At 37.7% G+C, this 26,390-nt stretch overlaps 1 protein-coding gene and 1 pseudogene across 9 annotated transcripts in view; one reads left to right on the plus strand and one right to left on the minus strand.

The window, feature by feature from the left end:
• Positions 1-460: 460 nt before the first annotated feature.
• Positions 461-26,390, minus strand: part of PIAS2 (protein inhibitor of activated STAT 2) — a 100,255-nt gene continuing 74,325 nt past the window's right edge. For 4 of the 9 annotated variants that reach the window (XM_043443696.1, XM_043443699.1, XM_043443698.1 and 1 more), the window contains 5 exons: positions 25,946-26,079; positions 23,480-23,651; positions 14,888-15,027; positions 10,489-10,526; positions 6,415-8,463 (listed from right to left, as the gene is read on the minus strand). In XM_043443696.1, coding sequence (XP_043299631.1) covers positions 8,281-8,463; positions 10,489-10,526; positions 14,888-15,027; positions 23,480-23,651; positions 25,946-26,079 — 667 coding nt within the window. In that variant the 3' untranslated portion in view covers positions 6,415-8,280. The other 5 variants (XM_043443703.1, XM_043443697.1, XM_043443701.1 and 2 more) reach the window with 5 other exon arrangements.
• LOC122425358 lies at positions 16,004-16,608 on the plus strand (annotated as a pseudogene).

The raw sequence follows: 26,390 nt of genomic DNA on the forward strand, positions 1-26,390 counted from the left end.
GATCTAACAGTTGCTTCTTGACCTGCATACAGGTTTCACAGGAGGCAGGTAAGGTGTCTGGTATTCTGAAATACCAATACAACTTTACTGCAATACTCAGAGCAGCATGGCTGACCCAGGTACTTGGCCCCTTGGACATAGAGATTACAGGCAGAATTTCCCCAGCCTTACATATACAGTAGGCTGAGTCTACAACGGGTCCTAGGCCTTCAGGTTTAATAAACACCTACTGGCACATTCTTGTCCCTACTGTGCATTTCCCTACCCATCTCCCATTCCTGGTCCTCACCCCTGGAAGAGTTTGGAGTCTATTAGGTTAGTGAGCTCACTTCCTCCAAAAATCCCCAGCTCCTTTCAGCCATCTGCCTTCTCTTCTTTCCCTCCTTTGTGAATACCTGTTGCTCAGATGTCAAGTGATTTCTACAGTCAGCATAAGTCAAACACAAATGACAACCCACCATTTCTTCATTCACAAGCATTTATTGAGCACCTACTATATGCCACACGGTGTTTGGCTCTGGGATGCAATTGAAATATCACCCCTGCCCTCATGGAGCTTACAATCTAGCAGAGGAAACAAATACACAGTGAACTAAAACATAAAATAAACACAGGTTGTGCTATCTGCCACAAGGGATACAAACAGTGATATGGTTAGGATATTTAGGAAACACTTTTTAGATAGAATAGTCAAGGACGGCCTCTATGAGAAGATGGTTAAAAACTGCACATGAAGTCTGACTCCCTGCTTATATGCTACAAGTCACTTACCCTCTCAGAATCTGTTTCCACATTTGTAGAATGGAAATTATCACATAAAACTTGACCAATGCTCCTTATTATGAATCACCATGAAAAATCTTCAATAACTTCTTGCTATTGCTATTTTACAAGGTTTTTCATGATTTCTAACATAGTTCTCTTTAACAATCCTTAGCAAACTTCTGGCTATTTTGGACATTTTCAGCCATCTCTCTATCTGTGTGCTCCTGTAGCACCCTGACTCCACCTTTAACCACTGCACTATGATCTCCCTATTCACTTATCTATATGGCTTTAGTTAGTTAGTATTACCCGCTCAGTCGTGTCTGACTCTGTGACCCCATGGACTATACAGTCCATGGAATTCTCCAGGCCAGAATACTGGAGTGGGTAGACACTCCCTTCTCCAGGGGATCTTTCCAACTCAGGGATTGAACCCAGGTCTCCTGCACTGCAGGTGGATTCTTTTATCATCTGAGCCACCAGGGAAGCCCCATCTACTGGGTGACAACTTTGGTGAAGGTAAGTCTCTATATATACTGGCATATAATAGCCTCTCAAATATTTAATGATATGAGACTTTTATAAGCCAAAAGCGGCAGCCAAAAGGTGGAAGACATAGAGGATAGAGGGAAATTCTCATGGAGGAAGGTCCTGAGGACAACAGAGGACATAGGAGTCGAAGGTTCACAAGGTTGAACTGGCCTTTGGCCCAACTCATTCTCTGAGGCTGGAATAAAAGATGAAGGTAAGCACGGAGGAAAAGAAATCATGCTGAAGTCCTGAATCTTCTGATTGAATTTGGAAACAAGATCACCTGCTAAGAAAGGTGTGTTCTGAACAGGAGTGGTAGGCTGTCATCAAACACACACACAAAAGACAAGAAGTCAGTGTTAGCGAGGATGTGGAAAAAAGGAAACCCTTGTGCACTGCTGGCTGGAGTAAACTGGTGCAGCTAGAATGGAAAAGAGTATGAGGGATTCTCAAAAAATTAAGAAGTAGAATTACCATTTGATCTGGCAATTCCACTTCTGGGTATTGTAAGTCAAGTGACTTCAAAGAGATATATGCACATCAATACTCACTGCAACATTATTTTACAATAGCCAATGTATATGGAAGCACCTTAAGTGCCCACAGATGAATGGGTAAAGTGCATACATACATAACACAGCCATTAACAACAAAAAAGAAATCTTGCCATTTCCAACAACATGCATGGATCTAGAGGGTATTATGCTAGGTGAGATAAACCAGAGAAAGACAAATATCATATAATCTTGCTCCTATGTGGAATCTAATCAAATGAAATGAAAATACTCATACAGAGAATAAATGGGTGGTTGCCAGGAGGGAGGGGCTGGAGAGGAGAAGAAATGGGTAAAGGTAATTAAGACACATAAACCTCCAGTTATAAAATAAGCCACAGGAATGAAAACATACAGCATAATACATTACTATAACTTCACATGGAAACAAATGGTTACTACACTTATCACGGCGATCATAATACATGCAAACATCAAATCATGTAGTCCATCTAAACTTAACATAATTTTGTACATCAACTATACTTCAATTAAAAAAGAAAAAAGGAATATTTGCATTAATTGATGAGAATGGGGAAAGAACCATGCAGTGTCAAGTCAAAGGACTGGTAGGTGACTGAGAAAGGGGTCTGAGGACATGCTGAAGGATGTGATAATGAAGTTGGATAAGTACAAAGAAAATAGAGAGGGTTAAATAGGGAGTTTCAATGGAAGAAAATGTTGGAGGCAAGATAACCAAAAATCTCACCAGCCAGTGTTGGATGGATCATCTGTCAGAACATGAAGTCACTGAGAATACGACAGAATCAGAGATGGCCAAGTACACTGTTAGGAAGTGAGGCCTTCAGCAAATCAATGGGAATGATCGATGGTAGGAGCAGAGGTAACTGACAGTACAACTTCTTGACACGGGCAACAAAAGGGCAGATTTTTGTCAGAAGCCTTGGGAAATTATTTAGAAATTACAGGACAGAGGAAAGGCAGCCACCACCACCTCCTGAGATAGGTGGCATGTGGACACAGCCCACACTGGTGAGAGCTGCAGGCTATGGCAGGCCTTTAGGAGACAGCCAAATTGGTTATGACAAGGCAGTTAAGTGCAAATTCAAAAAAAACATCAACTTGCAGCCAAGCGCGTTTAAGGGAGAAGAGAGGGTGGACAGGGGGCTTCCCCGCGGCTCAGCAGGTAAAGACTCCACCTGTGACGCAGGTGACACGGGCTACAGTCCAACGGGAGCAAAGAGTCGGTCATGACTGAGCGACTGGGCATGCACAAGCGCAAGAGGGGGAGGCAACTGGGAGAGACCAGGACACATACAGAAGGGAGACAAGTGAGAGTAAAAATGGAGGCAGAGCAGCTTGCACTTCTTAAGGCTGCACAACAAAAATAAGCTTCTTGAAAACTGCCTTTCTGAAATCTCATCTTAATCATCAAACTCACCATTGTCTCCCCTTAATGACTATTGTCCATTCTACCTTGAGAAATGGACTCAGCTCTTATTCCTACGTCCACTTAAAATCTTGAGTCTTCCTTTGAAATGGCTCCATCATCCACTCCTTCCTTATTCCTGCAGCCATCACCTGAAATCAGTTCTCGTCATTTTATGTCTAGATTACCACGCCAGTCTCCCAAATAGCCTACCTAATTAGTGTCACTTCAGTTGAGTCATAAGGCTTTTGAATTAATAGGTCTGTTTCAGACACCCAAGTCCAACTGCAAAATTTGTTTCTTCATTTGCAACATAAAGACAACACTACTTTCCTTTGAAAGACTGCAGTAAGGAATGTGACATTTTCTAAGTTTCTTAGCACATCTCTTAGTAGCTAAGAATTCCTGATTTTTGAAAACTTGTTGTAAGCCCTTTGAACAATGGGACCAGATCTGTTATACCAGTCTAGTCCACATACACTTTCAAAACACAGCGAAATCTTGTTGAATGGTTTGTGAAGGCCAAAATAAGTGGGATATTTTATAACACAACACTCTTCATGTAAAAGATTTGAGCTATGAAAACATAAAAGCAGCTTTAAAATCCATTCAAAAAGAAACAGTTCAGGAAACAACATGGTATGCCAATCAAGAAAGTAATACCTTGAGCAAATGAAGACAGCAATCTGCTTTTTCTTTTCCTAGAGCTACCCTGAGAACACCAAGATGGGGTGGGAAACACACACGAAAAAAAATGAAAAAGCAAAGCTTAGCTCTGCTTTTGTTGTTGCTTTAGCCTTACCACTTTTCCAGTTTGAGTTGGACTGCCTTTGGCTCAGAAGATCCTACTGGCTTTGGGGAACTCAGAAAGGCCAAAATGGAGCCTAAGGGAAGAGGAAAAAAAGAGAGAGCTGGCTACTAAGGGCTGGCCCCAGTGAAAGGTGGTTTCAGAAAGTCAAGACTTTCTAACTAAAAATGGAAAACGTAGTGTAACAACGGGCTACTTCATAATGCAAGTAAAAATGTGTGAAAAATCATTTGGATACCCTTATAAGCAGGTGTTTCTGGAACATATCATATAGATATATTTGAAACTGAAACATCCCAGGAAAATCTCTGCCAATTATCTCCAAATCAGTTACCCCAGCTCACCAAGGTCAGAGGTGGAAGGCCTTAATGCAGATGCCTGCATACAGTTAATGGTACATATTCTTGGAAAATATGGTTAGATAGTTCTTCTCATACCAAATGGTTAGCAAAACCACTTGGAGAAGTGCTGTGCACCAAAAACTACAGAAGTATTTACATCCTTGACTCAGAAGTTCACCTCTAGGAATTTATCCTAAGGAAATAATTTATGCACAAAGACACGCACTGCAAGAGCATCATGAGATACAACCTAAAATGTCCAACAGGGAAAGGCAACAGAAAGCATGGCACATCCATACAATGTAGTTTTTAGTGACATGAATAATGCCTGTAGACTGAGAAAAAAAAATCAAGATACAAATTACACACAGAATGAATAAAACTATGTAAGATCACAAACATGTAGCAAAGTGACCGGCAAGAAACATTCAAAACTATTTAAGTGCCCTTTCTACAAGCATGTATTACCAACACAAACAGAAAAAAAAAAAATACTGAATCAGGTAAGCATTAAAGCAGAATGGGCATTTTTATATAGCCTTATTGATTTCTGCTAGGAACTGGAGTGTAGTTCCTAACAAAAAAGTGGGGGCTTATAAACCAGTCATTCTTTAAAAAGCAGAGAAATTATTAAATTTCTTTCCTGTAAGTTTCACCATATTCATGCAGAAATGTAGCAGAAAAGATGGTGAATCAGGTTCTGTCATGAATTACCAATCTAAATGACACCTCCATGCTCCCACAACACATAGACCCAGGGTCACAAAATACAACGTCAGGCTCAAGTTTTAAATGGCACGCTGCCCTACATTTTCCACGATGAAAAAGATTAGGAAAATAAAAAGTGTTTACTTGGGGCAGGCGGAGACTTTTTTCACACCCATTGGGGGCCAGAGAGAAATGAAAGAGTTGAGAACTAATATTTTATAAAATTCAACTTTACTTAAAAAGCCAAAATGTAACTAATAAATACTTTTTTGACAGAAGAAAAGCAGACAACTTGGTTACTAGATGACAGATGTTCAGGACTGCTCTGAAGGCAGAATGGCTGAAACAGTCTGTTTCAAAACAGTCTGTTGAGCTATCTTTCCTCTAAAATCCAACCTTTCTTCACATCCTTTTAAAATTCTACCCTAGGGAAATTTGCTTTATACCCAGTTATGGATCTCCTTATTTATATTCACAATCTTTCACTTAACCATGGTATTTCCATTCTAGCTTTTTGGACTCTACGGTTTCGTTTGGCCTTTATAATCATCCCACAACAGATGCTGAAAGAATTTATACCTTCTGGGCAGAAATGGAAACAAACTCCTAAAGCAGCTTACCTAAGAATCAAAAAGTTAGTCGATATAAGCAGACCTTAGGCGTGAAGCTACATTCAGTACCAATTATATTGTCATGAGTTACCAAAACAAGGAAACATAAAAACACAGGCTGGCTAAGTGTTTGTAAGAGGTTGGTAACTGCAGTTCCTTTTCTTAAACATCGTCAGATGGCAGATGGTTGGCTGCCATCTACATAACAGCTAGAGAAGACCTCCTCTGAAACGGAATTATACTTGGTTGAGCAGGTATCTTGGCTAGTAAAAGACACTACTACAAAGGCAGGGTCCCAGTAAAAGTATTTGGTGACCATACTAAAAAAAGGACAATGGCTTAGTAAGCATGCTGTTGTCATAGAGCCAAAAGCATAATAAAAGGTACTCACCTTCAAAGATACACACATAAAAGTCTCAATTTTAAGATTATAAACTTAAAAGTATATTTTAAAAAATGTGAGTTGCCTGTATGAGATAAATTAAAAATTTATGTAATTTAGTGTAAAGCACCAAAAATGAACAATAAAACTGTTCACATAAAATAGTGAAAAGAAAACAAAGTACAACTATAACAGCACAGCAGTTATCAGTTACAAGAATCAAGTAAATGAACTAATTTCTTTTTTTTTTTTCATTGACCTTGTAAAACTCTGTGGGTTAAGCTGGGGAAGGGAGCGTCTCTGAGAATCTAATGGATAACAAAATGATAACAAATATACAGCATTTCTTTATTAACAAATTATACCACACAAACCAGGTTACTTTTTCTGTCTGATTACAGAGTTAACAGAACTTGCATCCACATTTAGAGCAGCAATGTAAAATTTTACCAGGAATAAATTCTGTGTATGGACCAAAGGACTGCAACATGTCCTAAGAATTTAAAACTGGCAACTATGATGTAACGACTGCAAGATTCAGGTTTGTTTTCCATGTTTTTAACTCTCCAAAAGGGATAATACAGCCAAAGAAGGGATGATGTAGAAAATCACAGGAAATTAAATGAGTACAAAAACAGCAAAAGGGCGTGAGAACGCGAGAAGGTGTGGAAACCAAGCCGTGAGAAGGCAGCTCCCTGGAGCTGTACCAACCCCGACTGTCCCCTGTCCTGTATGAAACTGGCGACTCTGCATCTGGGCATTTCAGTCTGAGAAATCAGCTAGATTAATGATTTTTAAACAAAGGTTTACTTAGACACAGCTTAGGGAGAGAAAGCAAAACATTAGGAAAGTAATAACTCCTTGAGAAATCAAAATTGTGCAGCCAAATGAAAGCAAAGTATAAAATTTGGATAAAAATGTTTCTCAGGGTAAAATTCAGCTTCCTTAGAGATTTAAAATCAAACACATAGTAAGAGTGGTTTTCAATGTGGGTTTCAGGCCCATCCTCTCTTCAAACTTTTCTTATACTCAAACACTTCTAATTCTGTTTTTAATCTTCTGTGGTTTCAGGAAACATTTCTTTTTTTAAAAAACAGGAAATCTGATTCCACCTCCATCCCTTTGCTATTGTTTATTCTTTAAATTTAAAAATCACTGCTATGAGAGAAACGAGATTATGACATACTTTGTCAGTATTATTCATCGCAGATTTGAACATTATCCTATAAAACAAACAAGTAAAAGAAGTTCTTAGGAAGAAATTAAACTTTACTATTCCCACTGCCCCTAAATCTGTTCTTCCACTGCCTCCATGCTCTCAATATTTCTGGACAGTGTGAACAAAATCTTAACAAACATTCCAGCCACACCTCAATCCAAAAAAACATTACAGTCAACAGTCGCAGAGAATTTCTTTTGAGAAGGTAAGCCCCTAATTTACAGACATCTCTAGAATGAGAAAGTTCAATTACCAAAAACAGCACACATTATGTCAGGGCAGACTCTGCATAGTGTTCTTCAACATAATCACTAATAAGGAGCAGCCAAATCCCAGAACTCCACTCCGCACTCACGGGCACACAATACCAGAGTGGAAACAACCAACAGGGGAAATGCTTAGCACATGGGCCATTCTTCTTTGATGGAAACGGAGAAAAGTGGAACCCAAGCTTTGGCCACTTATCTAGACTTCATTACTTCAACAAAAACAGAACAAATCCATGGAAAGGACTCATTTGGCAAACGTAACTTCTTTCCGCATTATTTTTCCTTCACATCAGGTTAAACGAGAAGTTGTCATTTTAGAATCACTGATTACATCTTTTCTTAATTAGAAAAAAAGTGTACTTGAATATTTACATAATTTTATTGCTGTGTATTACAACAAAAAAAATTTAACTGATTTGTAGAATCTATCCAGTATTATGAAATTGAAATCCATCTCTCAGGAGGATATAGTTACAGCTGAATGTATCTGATGCTCAAAGAGTACACCAAGAGTAAGAAAAATCCTTGCATGTCATGTGGTTCTTGTTGCGGTCATCTGTGTTCATCTCTCAGAAGGCAAACGAATCCATCTGACATTTCAATAAATATCAAAGTAATTAGCAAAAAAATAGCTTCCACGGACCAGAGATCCAAGAAAGAGCAGTTCTGATGAATGATTCCTAGAATCGAGCGAGTCCTTCTTCAGTCCAGTGAGATGACGTCAGGAATGTTACTCCCACTGCTGGCTATGACCCCTGTCTCACTCCTGCCGCTGGATGAGCTAACATGAGTACTGCTTTCATGGGGGCTGGTGGTGGTGACAGACGTGCTGCTTGCTGTTAAGGGTGAGGTGAGACTATCCAAAAACATAGGAGGACAGTACTGCTTGAAACAAACAATGATGCGGATGAGGAAGAGGCTTCATTGATCGTAAGTAAAGAGACTACACACTGTTAGATATGCACAAGTGACAGCCACATATTTAAATCTCGGTGGGATTTAAAAATTTCTCAAAACTTCACATCTTTGGATAGAAGGTGGCACGAATTTAACATTTTACATTATTTGATGAGTGCAGCATATTCTTGACTGTCTCAAAACAGAATCTGTTGACCAAATATGTAGGTAGTAGTACAAAAATGTCAACAATAACTACAGTTATTTAATACTGAATACTGGCCCCACAATTATGACTCATACTTAATCTTGAAAAGAATCTGCTCACTAAATGAATGGATTTATACCAAATTTAAAGCACACTGTAAAAGGCTAGTAAACTTATCTTTAATGGCTTTAAGCAAAAGTGCTAACGCAAAATTCAATAATTCTTTCAAAAGTTAGTATTAATTAGACCCTTAAGGAACAATGTTAAGACTGATCAGTGGAAAAACAACATCTGACTCCTATCTACATACATGTAACAGTACTTGTGTAATTAGAAGATAGCATACACTCTAATGTAGAGACTACACGTAGCTAACTACTCCGGGATGCTCAGAATGAGAACTATCGCATGTATTTTGAAATAAAAAACAAACAAAATTTTGGAATAAATCTTAAAGGAAATCTAATTGCCTCTGAGATGGCAGCTTGACAGCCACCTCCAAGTGTTTATAATTTTTGGTTTAAATCTTAGTTGCTGATCCCCAAACAAATTTCAACCTGAGTTTAAGTACTCTGATACTGACCAGGAGGAACAGAGACAAGCACTAAAAGCTTTATTTTATATTGCCATAGACTGTTTTATATGAGATACAACTGCACTAACTTTAGTATGGTAAGTGAGGTCCAGTATACACTACAAGAGGAGCGGTCCTAAGTTTGTGTTTAGATTGACCACACGAAAGAAGATCAGTAAGGACAGCTTATCAATATAATCAATTCCAGGTATTTTTTTATCAGCAAGTTAGCCTGACACCAAGCATGCTGAATAGCCCTATAAAATCAAAACCCTCAAGGTTCCAAGATGATTTTTTAAAAAAGGATGGTTCACATAAAAATCAGTTAATACTTTAATCCTGAAGAATCTATCTCCTAGAAAAATACCTAGATATTTTGCTATAGAATATACTGATGTAACAAAGTCAATTTAGGGTGAAAAGAAACTTCTCTTTTTGTGCCTGTCACCTTGGGCCCAAACTTCCAGTACTGTTTGTGTGATCAGAGTATTAAGCCAGGAAGCTGATACACCACCTGTGGTCAGCTGACTCTGAAAGGCCTACAAAAGCAGTGATCCGTGGTTCTTCCTCTCTCCGCCCCTAGTCTCAACGCTTCTCTCAAAGTCTCTTTCTCTGTCTGCTTTTCCCATCAGCTCTCCTTGCGCCTTTTCCTCCTCTGCTATTAGCCTATCAGTGGAGTCTGTCTGTGCTCATTGCAAGCTCTTCATGGTGGGACACTGGAATACTAGTTTCTTATCTCCAACAGAGAAAACACGGATGGCTGGTTTATAGCGATTTTAGGTGAGGGCTTCTTCAAGGTCTGAATTTGACTGCCTTTAAAAACTACGAAGAATCAAGCTAATGATTCAATCTGTTTAATCAGCTTCAGCCATCGTCTATGTACAGAACAAGTGTTTCACAAATTTTCTCTATAAAGTTTCAACATTTCCAGTCGTCCAGCACTGCTTCCCCTCATTTTAATCACTCAAATGCTTGTTAAGAAATGCCAAATGATTATATTAAACTAAACAAAAAATAATTTAAAATGCTAGTAGTAAAGGTCAAAATATCATAAACAAAAACAACGTCATGCCTCCAAGTAAAATTGTGAAATATTTATAGAAGTACTTTCTTTCCATCAATTTAAGTAACTGAGAGTTGACTGTCCTGATTTTATGCAACTGGTCATTTTTAGTTAGTGACACAACCAACAATCCAATACAAATTAGTTGCTTAAATTCAGGATACATACCTGGGGATCAACTGGAATAAGGGAAAGAAAATCCAAACCTAAAACAAAAATGTTCTGTTAATAGTTGTCTCATATTTTGGAGACAAGAATTATTTCCCCAAATCATTTTTTATTTAAGTCATAGAACATCTGGGTTAAGTCCTTACCATTCTGCTGTAGGGAAGGTCTACCACAATCAGGATATTTCAGGATATTTATGTGCATAAAACCCAAAAATGTACATATGTCTTGACAAAACAACTGGAAAAACCATCCCCAAAGGCTTAAAAGGGGTAGAGGAGTCCAAAATTTAAATAGAACTAGTCAAAGCAAATTTTCACTTAGCAGAATGAGAAGCAAAAAAATGAAGAGATGATCATCTGGATTGAGACATTAAAAAAAACATGCTTAGCCTCTTAAGACACTTCACATTTATTTTTTAGAAATACACATTAAGCTTCATCTAAAATATCACTTCTTAAACAAATAAATGTCTATTTCACGGACAGCTCTCTGTCCCCCAGTTCCCACAACAAAAAGGAGTAGTACACAGTTCAACATGCTGCATAAAGCAAGCACTTCATAGCTGCTGCTTACTAACAAGCTAAATCTTGCCAGCGTGTACTGGGTTATAAGCTAATGCAGTTTTCTAAAGATTTGGGATCCTCCAATTATACTTTAGAAATAGGAAAGTGACAAAAGGTTGCCCAGTAATACTGTCTTGAAATATTAAAGTTATAACAATAAATAATAAAATCTTCACATCTGAAAAGTCTAACAATAAACTTCAAGGTCAGTTCCCCTAGGCCTCTGTTTGACTAAATTCTAAAACATTAAAAAAAAAAAATTATATATTAGGTATAAGATTACTAAGGCCAATTTCTATTTATTCTATGAATTTTTATATCCTGGTATTCAACATCACCTCAAGTACAGCAATCGTAACAGAGTATACTATGATACTGGACTGTTACTCTAAATAGAGAATATTAGTGGGAAATGATATTTAAAATATTTAATAACCTGTGTGAATATAACTGATAAATCAGATGTTTAAGTAAGTTTATTCCCTTATAATCTCTAAATAAGGGTATAATGATAATACTTATTGAATAATACAAGCTGTAGCACCAATAATTTGAAAGAAGTCATTCAATTTCTAAATGATTTTTGAAAACTGCTGACCTGACTTGTCATTTCTTATGCCTATCACTAGCTATAAGATACAAGATTTGAGCCACCACTGAACAAAGGGAATCATAACCAACTTTTCCAAAGAGTTCCCCATTAAAGTGATACTAAGGAGGTGATGTACTTCGATAAGAGAGTTTCTCTTCACAGTAATAATATTGCTGAGTAAATCCTCTCTCTCCTGCAGCTGAACAGTAATTCAAAATCTGTCCAGCCCTTATAATATCGTCTGAAAGTTTTATATATTCAGCATTTCTATTATTGGATGATCATTTCATGTGTGCTAACAGCCTATTGATAAAATACTTTAAGAGATTTAACTGATCTATATCTTTTGATATCTCATCCAGGGATAATTGAATATGATAACTTATACAACGCCATAATAAAAGTATCTAGAAATTTTTCTGAAATTTTGGTTGAAACCCACTGTATCTCCCTAGCTGTATTATACAGATGCTGTCTAAACAAAATTCAGTAATGTTTCAATGTAAATATTTCTCACTGAAACCATTTTCTCTCCGACAGTAACACTGAAGCTTGACACAGTATTTCAGATGTTATTCCTTCTATTAAAAAACTATTATCAACAATGTCTTATAATTCTACTTTGTAAGTATAGACTATGAAAACTCTTACATGAAACGAAGAAGCTTCATGAATAGTGATTAAAACATTATTGCCTTAATATTTTATAAAAGTTCAGTAAAATGCTGTTCTTATTTCACCATAAGTTTGAACTGCAATGATATGTTGTACTGTGTTTTCACTCTTAAGTATTTCATAATTATCTTTAACTAAAAAAGCAGGTAGTTTTAAAAATTATGATAGTACATTCTAAATGCTTTTCTCAATACTGATAAATCTGTAGTTTTTAGATTTTAAATGCTTCTTCATGTGAAACTGACTCTATATGTCTTATTAATAACAACACATTTTACTTACTTGAGCCATGAAGTTTAACAAAACATAACTGCTACATGATTAAATATGTAAATGTTTAGCACTTTCAAATTTTAATGATACAACTTTTGAGCACCATTCACACCTGACAATATGGCACTAGCAATAATAAGGCAGTCATATTTTTTCGTGAAATAATCAAGCTGCTTTCCATTCCACAAATACAAATTATGTTTTATTTTTGCATTCACTGTTGCACAGTATCAGAAGATGTTCCAAGCTGCAGTTCATTATTAATATCATTTCTTCTTTGTTCTCCTGCAGATTCAGAAGATTCATGTTTATGATGTTTAAAAGGAATGTTAAGAAATGTATTAAGAGTTTGTCATCTCTCAATTCTTGGTATTCTATTTAATATTTTATTATAAATTATTAAACTTATAAATATCAAAACTCTGTACAGTATGACTAATTACATAAAATTATGCACAAAAAATCTCCAAAGTAATTACTAATTACAAAAGAGCATATTAACAGTAAAACCCAAATAAAAACTAAACTATTTAGATCAAGATACTACTACGTAATTCATAAATGACAGTAAACTGGTAACTCTCTAAAGTACAATAGATCCTATTCTATTCTGTTTATCAACTAATAAAGTCTTTTAACATTTTAATAATCAGTATCACTATACTAGCTTATAATGGCTAAATATCAGTCTTGGATAATAGTCTTAGATCTTACCAGCTTGAAATGTATTTTATGAAATACACAATTAACATACTTTATTGCATTTTTCTCAAATCTGTACATTTTATAAAGTAAATAGTCTGACTTTATGCCCAAATTTTGAAATACAAATTCTCTGAAATTAAAAATTCATCCAAAATCACACAATTCAAAAACTAACAGAACAAGTGATTTGTACAATGTATCTATTCTATTGCTAAATGGCCAGAGTCACTTAGTAAACAGAGAATGTTCATTATCCTTTTTCTCAGGATTAATTTTTAATTCAAGATCTTCAGGAAATGAATGCTTTGGGAATGCTTATTTGTAACACATACTAAGATGACATGTGGAAACCTTTCAACTTCATTTAAAACTAGCCACAGTTAAAACAAACATGGCAGTTAGGAATTAAGACTCTGACTTTCCCTCTTTCTTACGGACCATGAAACTTCACCTGTAACTCAAGATCAAGCTTTGTATCAACAATGACTCTGTAACTGGTACTGTCTGGGTTTACAAACAGTTTTTTTTAAAAATAACCAATTCCCAAAGAACATGTGGAGGAGATATTTGAAAGAACCAAAAAGCTTTTAACATTTTTTTTTGATGGACACTATTTTTAGTCTACTCTTTTCCAATAAATTATATTCAAACTGAATAAACTCTGAACAAGTTTCAAGTGACAAAATTACACTGGACCAGATTACACAACTATCAACTGTTCCAACAACACAAATTTTACCCAATAATATATATATTGTGCTTAAAATAAAGACCGTACTAAGAGGGCCAAGAAGAATAAATCACAGGTCAAAATTAACTTCCTGAATCCAGAAAAGGAAACTAATAACAGGAGGAGGTAACTGAATTTCAATAAAAGGGCCCTTCAGAGAGAAGGGACGTCTAGTTGTCACTGGTTCTAAACTTGTGCCAATGTGATCTATGAAAAAACTTGATACTAAGGTAACTCAGGTAGCCATGAAGTTTTTAACTGTTAATATATATATAAAAGATATCCCTAAACCAACACAACATTGTAAAGCAATTATCCTCCAATTAAAAAAAATTTTTATTTAAAGGATAACCCTAAATACTCAGAGGAGAGTATTGTGGGAAAAGAACAGGCAGATCCTACTTTTACAGGGTAAAGCTGGTAGGCAACCTGACCTCACAGTACACAAGTATATTCTGTAGTTGTGATGGGCTACCAAGAAGTGATGCGCTTTTAGAAAAGAAGAGTATGAGAATTCTCCCTAACCTGTGAAGCATCCATGAAAAATAAACCAAGAAAAAGTCTCTCTGTGGTACATTCTCTATGCGGGAGAATAAATTCTGTACAATTTTCCCACTATCCTACCCTATTTCCTCCCAACAAAATCTACAGATTGCTCAGTAGTTAAAATGAGAGCAACTGAACGTGATTACTATTTAAAACAGGCATCACCTTCACAGGAACTCTTTTCTTAGCAATTTCCTTTGCATTTTTATTTAAGATACTTAAATTATATTTGCTTCACAGATTAAGATTAAAAAAATAAATGGTAAAAAAAAAAAAAAAACTTGGTAAAAAACAAAACAACTCTTCACATACCTGGCAGATCTGAGGACATGCTTGAGATTGGCGTGTGGTGGAATGGTACTGAGTAGTCTGTTAATGAAGGCGGAATAGCAGCTGGATCAACCGAAGTCACACTGGGCACCCTTACAGAAGATGGCTGATACATGAGAACCCTGTTTTAAATAGCATGGGAAATTACAAACAATCTGGCTGTTAGTTCACAGGAGAGAAGGGCTGTACTACCGGGCATTCTCAATTGTAAGTTCACTAAGCTTCAAAACAACTATATGGCAGCTACTCACTACACAGAACTCCACTCACTCTCCTTTCATAACAGTCTTCACTTTAACATGAACATATGTTGCCTCTCAATAATATCTGTGACATAAGAGCAAGGTGGCACTAAAACATAAAGAACATGGCTGGAGCAAAACATAGAACTCTGAACCACAAATAGGAAGATACACTACACACCGCTCTTATTAATGTATGTGTAACATGCATGTGATATTAGTAAGTTATATATAAAGAAATTTAGAAATAAAATAGAAGACTCCTAAAATTTGTTTTAAATCAGGGTACCTTTATGAGTAAAGCTACTTACTTACTATAGCTCAACCATAATTCCTTCCATTGTAACATGAATCATGTTAATTATTAGCACTCTTATCTGGGAATCACCTGAGTAAAGACAGTCCTAAAGCCAGACAGTCTGATAAAAACTGGTAGCAATCAGAAAAGAAAGTATATTAAGAATAAAACATTCAGGATTTAAGACACACTAGCTACCATGATACCATCTACTCTTTTACAAGGGCTATGACTTTGAAATTCACTGTTCATGCCACTAAAAACACAAATTAAATATACTTAAGATACACTTTATTATTGGTCTTTATACATATATGTATACACACTGTATATATATACTATAATTACTTTATAATTTTAAGAAGCAATATGGTTAAGCATATTTTTGAAGAAGTTCAGGAAAAAAGAGAAATGATTTTGCATTCTTGCCACTTAATATTCATTACATCTTGGTACAGAGAAACTAAGCAACGTCACGGACCCTCCGGCTGATGATTATCTTTTTGTCCAACATCTCAGTGAGGCTGCAGGGATAGCAGCTGCTCTCCAGTCTCTGAGATGCCACCCAAGGATGACAAGAAAAAGTCGATGCCAGAAAGCCAGCCAAGAAAGACACCCAGGGAACAAGTCTGGGGGCAAGGCCAACGGCAAAATATGGGACAAGCTCAATAACCTAGTCTTGCCTGACAAAGCCACATACGCCAGACTAAGGGAGTTCCTGACTCAGTTCAGTCCAGTCGCTCAGTCGTGTCTGACTCTGTGCGACCCCATGGACTGCAGCACGCCAGGCCTCCCTGTCCATCACCAACGCCCAGAGTCCACCCAAACCCACATCCATCGAGTCAGTGATGCCATCCAACCATCTTATCCTCTGTCGTCCCTTTCTCCTCCTGCCCTCAAACTTTCCCAGCATCAGGGTCTTTTCAAATGAGTCAGTTCCTGACTACAAGCTTAAAACCTCAGCTATCGTCTCCGAGAAACTGAAGACTCACAGCTCCTTGGCCAGGGTAGCCCTTCAAGAGCTACTTAGTAAAGCATCCATGAAAGTGGTTTCAAAGCACAGAGTACAAGTAATTTAAACCAGAAACACCAAAGGTGAAGATGCCCCAGCTTCCAATAAAGAGGCACAGACAGGTCCCACCACTGTACATTTTGAAAAATAAAACTTTAAATTTGAGGGGAAAAAAGAGAAGAGTAGGGGACGGGGACACATGGACATGAGGTCATTAGGACATTAAGGTCAGCATTCCAAAGCACCACCAGTAAACTACTGTGAGCCCAATGAGAGGGGCACAATCTCCACAGCTGAAGGGACCACTACAAAGGTGACGCACATCTGATACAAACAGCGCGTGCATGTGTGTGATCAGTCGCTAGGTCACGTCTGACTCTGAGACCCCATGGACTGTAGCCCACCAAGCTCCTCTGGTCCATGGGATTTCCCAGGCATGAATTCTGGAGTGGGTTGCCATTTCCTCTTCCAGGGGATCGTTCCCACCCAGGGATCAAACTGGTGTCTCCGGCAGCTTCTGCATCAGCAGGAAGATTCTTCACCACTGAGCCACCTGGGAAGCCCTGTTATTCTGTACTATTTTTCAAAACTACAGATGTAATTGGAAAGGAGGAAAACGAAGTCATCTTGAGAGGATTTACGTGGCTGTGTTGGCAACTGCTAGACCCAGAAAAGCAAGTGAACTTAGACTCATCTATTTGGGAATTACAGGAAATATAGTATGCTTGAGATAATAACATAAGCTAAGTATTTCAAAACACATTTTCCAGACATAGGTGAAGACGGACAAAAAGAGCAACCTGCCTCAGTCAGAACCAGGAGGCTTCTTGGATGCCAGTGTTACCTGGCAATCTAAAACCACAAAGGTGGGCTCTGGAGGGGGAAGGAGAAAACCTGAGATAGCTCAAGTATGTATGTTACATTAAAGCACATCTTCTTCTGGAAGTCTGAAGACACTGGTCCTCTACAAGGATAAAAGTAGAATAGGAAATCACCAGAAGTGTTTCCAAATTACACATGATCCTACCTCCCACACAGGAATGTGTATCAGAAACTGGGGCATGGGGTCATGGGAGTAAGAAGGAAATAGAGACTGGCATATATTAGTACTCACAAGGGGGCATAAAAAGTGGCTGATTATCTCACACTGGAGACTGTCCTTTCTCTTGATCCTCAACTGACCTTTCAATCTGGATCAGATTCACAGAAAACAACAACACTCACTCTCCCACCCTGGCTCTTAAACCTGCACAGAAGTGAGGTCAATATCCCAATGTACTCGTCACCATAGTAACCCTTAACTACTGCACATCTTCAGCTCTCCGAACATAAAACTCTGAGTGATTAGCTATTCCTTGTTTCACCAATATAAAGTGCTACCACAACAGGTGAAAATGTCACAATCCAGTGACAGTACAAAGTATTAAATCAACATCTACAATCTCAGCAAACATCTGAAAAATTAAACAATTTAGTGTAAGTTAAATCCGATTGCCTGAACTTTGTAACATTAACACAAATTCAACTTTATATAGAATGGGTAAAATTCACCATTTGTTAGGATTATCAAATTACCTACTGGTAGCAGAGTTTTGTCTCAATCAGAATCATCACAAAGATCACATTCGGAAAGGTAAACAACTTTAATGCCTGTGCAAAAATAGATGTATTTATAGATATGGAATAATAGGAACCATGGTGAAATCCAAATGGCTATGTCTGGTGGAATTGTGGGTTTAAGTATGTGATGCTATAAAATAATAAAAACACTTTTTTAAAGCTTTTGTTACTCCCTTCTCATAGGACTGGCAAATACACACACAGGCCTATATGTACACTATGTATTATGTACACGTATAAATTTTTATAGCTTTATGCATAGTATCAGTGAAAAGGTTGGCTTAAAACTCTACTTTCAAAAAACTAAGATCGTGGCACCTGGTGCCATCACTTCATGGCAAACAGACGTGGAAACAGTGAAAGATTTTCTTTTCTTGAGTTCCAAAATCACTGCAGACAGTGACTGTAGCCATGAAATTAAAAGATGTTTGCTCCTTGGAAGGAAAGCTATGACAAACCTAGACAGCATATTATTTTTTGTCTGTTTTTTGTTTTCATGTAACAAAAAGGATTTATTGGGCAGTTTGTCATATATAAGATGAATAATAACAACGGCCAAAATATGTCACTTTTCCAATGCTTTAGTGAGTACTGTCATTGCCATTATTTCATTCAATCATCACAATAACTTAATGAGTTGCACGTTATTATTATTTTTATTTTACAGATGAGAAAACTGAGCTTAGAGAATTCCCAAAGTCACACAGTTAATACATAGCTGAAAATGTTAGAGGTTGTTTACTGTCACCTTCAGTTCATCATATTTAAATAGAAAGTCATTATCCTTGTCCTCAAGTCAGCTCTATTTCTGTCAGTGATACCAGACAGCACATTATTAATAAAAAAGAAGAGACATCATTTTGCTATCATAGGTCAGTACAGTCAAAGCTACAGTTTTTCCAGTAGTCATGTACGGAGGTGACTGTTGGACCATAAAGAAGGCTGAGTGCCAAAGAATTGATGCTTAAGAACTGTGGTGCTGGAGAAGACTCTTGGGAGTCCCTTGGACTGCAAGGAGATCAAGCCAGTCCATCCTAAACAAGATCAACCCCGAATATTCATTGGAAGGACTGATGCTGAAGCTCCAGTATTTGGGGCACCTGATGTGAAGAGTATTATCTACTCAATGGACATGAGTTTGAGCAAACTCCAGGAGATACTAAAGGTCAAGGAAGCCTAGCATGCTGCAGTCCACGGGGTTTCAAAGAGTCAGACATGAATTAGTGACTGAACAACAACATAATTTCACAGCACAAAAGGAAATTGCTGGCATACTGCTAGATAGTAAATATTAGTATTCTAGAGTACTAGATCACTAAATTCATCATACTTGGCCCAGACTTAGATGTCTGAAATTTCAATAACTTGAATTTTTATCTATAAACCTGAAATTCACCAGGTGTTCCCATTTTATGATCATAAAAATATTTTAAAAGATTCAATTCTGCTACCAATTCCGAATGATTCTTCAGTTCAGTTCAGTTGCTCCATCTGTCCAACTCTGCGACCCCATGAATCACAGCATGCCAGGCCTCCCTGTCCATCACCAACTCCCAGAGTTTATTCAAATTCATGTCCATTGAGTCGGTGATGCCATCCAGCCATCTCATCCTCTGTCGTCCCCTTCTCCTCCTGCCCCCAATCCCTCCCAGCATCAGGGTCTTTTCCAATGAGTCAACTCTTCACATGAGGTGGCCAAAGTATTAGAGCTTCAGCTTCAGCGTCAGTCCTTCCAACGAACACCCAGGACTGATCTCCTTTATGATGGACTGGTTGGATCTCCTTGCAGTCCAAGGGACTCTCAAGAGTCTTCTCCAACACCACAGTTCAAAAGCATCAATTCTTTGGCGCTCAGCTTTCCTTACAGTCCAACTCTCACATCCATACATGACCACTGGAAAAACTATAGCCTTGACTAGATGGACCTTTGTTGGCCAAGTAATGTCTCTGCTTTTTAATATGCTATCTAGGTTGGTCATAACTTTTCTTCCAAGGCATCTTTTAATTTCATGGATGCAATGATTCTTAATCTATCTCTAATCTTTGTTTCCTGTCTTGAGAATACCTCTTTATTAATGACAAAGCAATCACTCAATTTCCAATGCATGGGGTAGGGACATAATATTTTTAAATTATCTATTAATTTAGAAAAACACCAGAGGTTTTCTAAAAGTCTTATTTTCCCTCTATTCCCCATTTGCTTACTAACACTGAGAAGCCCTATGATAAATTTACAACTTAGGGAAAATTTCCAGATGCTGACAAAAAAGGGAGGACATGAAAAGAATGACCAGATACAAAACCAGAAAAAAAAGAAAAAATCTTAAGAGTTGGAAGGGATTACACAGATGAAATAACCACAGTATGGTCTCCACTGTGACCCCTGCACAAGTGGCATCTACTCTACCTTAACACAGAAAATGTGATTTTAACACAAAATATCACCGTTCTTAGCGTTCAGAAAACTCCAATGGAAAGTTTTCATGTATCATTCCTCTACAGGCCTTGTATCTGCCAAATGCTGTAACAAAGAATAAACTTAACCCAGTTCATCAGTGACTCCTGTTCAAGACCTACAAGGTAAATATCACATTTTCTCTTCTCCTGGCTTCACAGCTTCAGTCCTTAGACCCACTCATCCACCAGGCTAGTTTCCACCATTCACCATCCTCTTTCCCTCCTCTGGCTGCTCTCATTAATACTGTTCTTGATGAAAGCCCTGACTGAAATGGTCTAAGTGAAAGTCATTTAGCCTAAAACGGAACAGAACTGGCATGGGTATGTATCCTGGATACTGCTTCTTTTATTAATGCAATCTAAGAACAAATCAGCTCAAGTGGTAAACCATTAAGTGAATTCTGACACTTCAGAGAGCGTCTATCTAAGTGTGTGTTAATTTACAGAAGGCCATCATCTCTTAACATGATGATATACAGTCGTCCCTCAGTATTCACAGCAGACTGGGTGCAAGGACCCTCTCCCCAAAAGGATACCAAAATTTACAGATCCTGAAGCCCTTACCTAAAATACTGTAGTGTTTGCACATCCTCCATAAGTTAATTCATCTCTAGATTACTTTATACCTTATAATATCTAATACAATGCAAATGCTATGTGAAATAGTTCCTGCTTTTGGAAACTTAAAAACAAAATATTTTCCTCTAGCTATCTGTGACGATCCACAGTTGCCAGAATCCACAGATGTGGAGGGCTTAGTTGTCTATGACAAGATCCATTTTAATCAATGTATTTCCTAATTATAAAGCATTCTTGGATAAACTCTACTTGGTATTAAAGGATGCCATTTTAATATATTATTAAATAATTTACTAAGACTGAATTCAGAATTTTCATCGATCTTCCTAATGTAAGCCTGTTTCATAACAGTTTTCCTGTTTGGTTGTTAATGTATAAGTCAAGTTTGGGTATTAAGAATTATGCCAGCTTCGTGGAATGAGCGGGGTAGCTGCACTTTACAAACAATTTAAACCAAAATTTTCACGTGTTGCTGATTTAGTCACAAATTTCCACCTTATACTCTAAATGTTAGGTTTTTCCTTTTTAACCTAGATGAGACTCAACATCTCTCTCTGTGGTAGCTGATCACAGGTGTGAACTGTCCTGATTCCTCAGCGAGGTGAGGTCATCTCAGATGACCCTTACTGTGAGCCACCAGAGATACCCTCCAAGAGGACAGTTACCCTTCAACCTGGTGTGAATCCATCTAACTATATATGTAATACTGTGCAACCTACGTTTCCCCAGTGTGTTCTAAAGCATTTCATTGGAGAGTAAACTCTGGAAATATCACATATAAGCCAGTAAACATTTCAAAACTCTATTTTCATTTTTTATCATTTAAATTCTAGACACTGACACTGAAGTCACTCAGTCGTGTCCGACTCTTTGCGACCCCCTTGACTGTAGCCCACCAGGCTCCTCTGTCCATGGAATTTTCCAGGCAAGAGTACTGGAGTGGGTTGCCATTTCCTTCTCCAGGGGATCTTCCCTATCCAGGGATTGAACCCGGGTCTCCCGCATTGTAGGCAGATGCTTTTGAGCCACCAGGGAAGTCTTTAAATTCTAGAAGTGCCAACCAAATTGTCTGAAAGAAACCATAAATGATCAGCATCCCAGAAAAAAATCCCAGTTGAAATACTTATTTCATTTTCAGTTCCACTAAGAAAAAAAATGCACTCTCACTGTGATGTGGAAACCACATCTGGAAATACAAGTATTTTAACAGTGAAGAAGCAGCACAGAAAGCTTTAATTCTCCTGGTTTCAAAAGTTAACTGTAAAAAAGGAATGTTTCAAAAGTGCACCGAGAATATAACTCCACTTGTATAAAATGCCTAGAGGAGGCAAATTTATAGCAATAAAAAGAAGATCAACGGTTGCCTACTGGAGTGTGCATGGGGATTAACTCAAACGAACATGAGAGATGTTTACTGGGTGTTGAGAATATTCCACAACTGAGTTGTGATAACTGCATATCTATGAATTTACTAAAACCACTGAACTGTGCAACTCAAGACTTCAGATGTGGGATTTTATGATATGTAAATTATACCCCAAAAAGCCATTAGAGAAAAGAAGTGCAATGAGAGGTCAAAAGATAAGACTGGCACACTCAACTTTGAAATAATATGCTCATGGGATGTCAGTCGACAGAACCCTCTGCTACTTTGCTACAGGTTCCAAAATCTCTCAGAAGTATCTATTGCGAATTACTTAAACCTGTCACTTACTACGTCAGCAACAGCTTCTGCCAGATGCCTTACAAATAAATGCTAGACCACATTTACTTGCCCACACTGTGCCTTGGAGAGGGTAAGAAGGGAAGGCAATCATTTTTTACTAAGAAAATTACCATGGGCCTGAATCAGGCTGAACTCTTGCATTATCTTATTGAAACCTGAATATAATCTTATGAGGTAGGCATTATTTAACCCCATTTTACAGAACAGGAAAAGGAGGCTCAAACAAGTTAAATATTTCATCCAAGATCACAGAACAAGTAAGCAATGGTGTCAAAATTAGAATCCACATTGGTCAGATTGCCAATTACACACTCCACACACTCCACTTCCTCACGGTGGTCTGTGATGCCAAATTTACTCCTTACAAAGAGAGTCAAGAAAATAACAGAAAGTGTTCAATATGAAATATTTAGACATGAGAAGATATCAATCTTCACTTCCCAAAGATGGGAATATCTTCTTCATCAAAATTTGCTTTCCCATGAACAACATGCTCATTTGAAAATATTTCAACTGAACAGAACACAAATTAAAGTGGCCCTCTATAGTTATGCCACTCTCCAAGAGCCATTTACAAATCTAACCCAAGAACAGTTAGTTCCAAGTGTAATAAACAATAGTGAACTATAAATTCACAAACCCTTTGGTTGGGCTGCTTTGTGTTTCTGACATAAAGATGCATTTCCTTTTGGCAGGAGGGCCTTCCTCTTCATCAGAAGAGCTTTCTACTGTTAGGTCAATGACATCCACTTTCTTCTTGCTTGCCTCATTGGCTACAGTCACTGCACAAGGCTTACTGAGGACAGCTGCAGCTACATGGAGAGAACAGAGGGGGGGAAAAAAGTGAGAGGTGTAACACAAGCTCCAGCCAGAAAGTTTTAAACTGTGTAGCATGTCCTGGAGAATACACAGCCCATAAAGCCCATACTCTGTCCCATGGACAGAGACGAGCTCTCTAACTTCAGACATCCATCTATAAAACGACTGCTTACCTAGGAGACAGGGAGCACTATGCCTTGTGAGAAGACCAAAACCTCTTTCAGAGAGCACCTGCCGAGTTATCTCCCCAGGACTGCCAGTAGATCTGTGTAGATCCTGCTCCTCACACTATCTCCCCCGGTGAGGACTCACATTATAGACAGACATCTGGAGTTAAGGGGCTGGTCTCTGGCCATGGACAAGAGTATGTGGCTTTACTGGCTGTGTATTCTCACAGACGTGGTAGTACTAAGTCACAATCATACACTTCCATTCTAACAAAGCACTGGTGCTTACATCAAAGAATACATAAGCTCTTCACCACAAGCCAGAACTGGATAAAATGTTCACCTTGATAATATCAGTTGAAAAAAACCCCAACTATCTCACTTTAACAAGTTACTCAGACATTCAAAGTTTTTCTTACCAATTACCTACTTAGGTTCTCCTTTCTGCCCACTTCCATAGTCTTACACGATATGTAACTCACTATTTCAAAGAAAATATATTATGCTCTACAATCTACTTAGTAGAAAATGCATGCTACTTGATAATGGAAAAGCAGTAGCAACTAATTAAATCACTATTTTTCTCACATATGAGGGAAAACTTGATCATTCCCACAGGTTCAGTAACAACACAGGAGAATGATTAATACTGACATAAATCCTTCACTTTTTCCTCTCTTCCTACTCTGAATACCTGTTATTCATTACATTGTCAGAATGTGAAACACAGTCAGCACAAAATTCAGTGAGTGGACTATGTCAGATAAAAAGAAACTAGGTTCACCTACAGGTTTCAATTTCTCAGATGGCCCTAAATCTCCCCACTCAGCATGGACATCACAGGGAGCTGAAGGCAGAGCTAAGTAACTCAGGGTCATATTTCTTCCCACAAAGCAATGAGCTTTAAACTCACCTTTTTTTTTTAAACCAACTAACCTGTGATCATCTTTCCCTACTCTCCATTAATGGAAAATGCAGCTTCTCTAACCACATGTCTACTTGGGGTTCCTCCTACAGACACTCTAAAAACAATTCTGGAAAACTATCCACAGAAATGTCACTTATAAATTTTCATGTTGTAACAAGCACCACATATTAAGATGAGTCTAAGGACTACAGGCAATATATTGGTGAGGATATGGAGAAAAGGTAACTCTTGATTACTGTTGGTAGGAATGTATTGGTGCAGTCACAATGGGAAACAATACAGCAGTTTATCAAAACACTAAAAACAGAACTACCACATGACCCAGCAATTCCACTCCGGGGTATATACTGAAAAACAAAAACACTAATTCAAAAAGATACATGCACCCCAAAGCTCATAATAGCATTATTTACAACTGCCAAGATATGGAAGCAACCTAAGTGTCCATCAACAGATAAATGGATAAAGAAGGTACGGTGTGTACCTACACACATACACACAAACACACACACACGGACATTAAAAACAGAAAAAAATTTTGCCACTTGCACCAACATGGATGAACTTGAACGGCATGATGCTAAAGTGAAAAAAAATCAGACAGAGACAAATACTATATGAAATCACTTATATGTGGAATCTAAAAAATGCAACTGATGCATATAACAAAAAAGCAGCACACTCACAGATACAGAGAACAGGTTAGTGGCTACAAGTGGGAAGAAGGAAGAGAAGAGGGGCCTTAGAGGGGTGGGAAGCAGGAGGTACAGCCGTTAGGTTCAGGATAAGCTACTAGGATATGTGGTACAACACAGGGAATACAGCCAATATTTTACAATTAACTATAAATGCAGTATAACCTTTAAAAACCGTCAGTCACTATACTGTACCCCTTTAACTTTGATAATATTGTACAGTGATTATACTTCAGTAAAAAATAATAAGACAATTTAGATGGTTATTTACTTTATATATGGAAAATATACTATGAAAAGACTGATTATAATGTGGTATAAACCTCTGCACATGTCTTAAGAAGAAAAACCATTCGGGAGAAATAAGATGTGTAATGATCAAAAGGTAAACTGAGCACACTGAACTCCTAACAGTAGTTCTACTGGCCAAGGTTAATGCTACAGATAACAACACACGAGTCTCACTGCTTTGCTCTCTGCGGCCACTCTGCACATACTTTCTATTTTTGGACATGGTTGGCTGGATACTTTCATAGCTTCTTTCTTCGGTCTCATTGGACACCAAGAACCATCTTCTTGGAATTTGATCTCGTCCACATCAGTACAGTCATTGAGAATTTCCATAAAAAGCCTATAAACCAAGTGAGAAGAACAGAAACGTAATTGCATGGCTTTGCTCAAAGGTGAAATAACAAAGTAATATCTTTTACCTTGGAGACAAAAACTAATGCTTTTTTTGTTTGTTTGGTGTTTTAATACTTCACACTTTATAACAACTATTAGCACCTCCCTCCTCCCAGGCTTTAGCTCCTCAACAGGCAACAAAAGAGTTAAATGACTTACTGAGTATCACCTTAAAAATCAGTGATTAACCAAAAATAGACACCTGGAACATTCTTGCTGGGACTTGCAATAAGGAAACAACCCTCAACATAACGTATA

The sequence above is a fragment of the Cervus canadensis genome, chromosome 23, assembly GCF_019320065.1.
Source record: "Cervus canadensis isolate Bull #8, Minnesota chromosome 23, ASM1932006v1, whole genome shotgun sequence".
NCBI classification, from domain to species: Eukaryota; Metazoa; Chordata; class Mammalia; order Artiodactyla; family Cervidae; genus Cervus; species Cervus canadensis.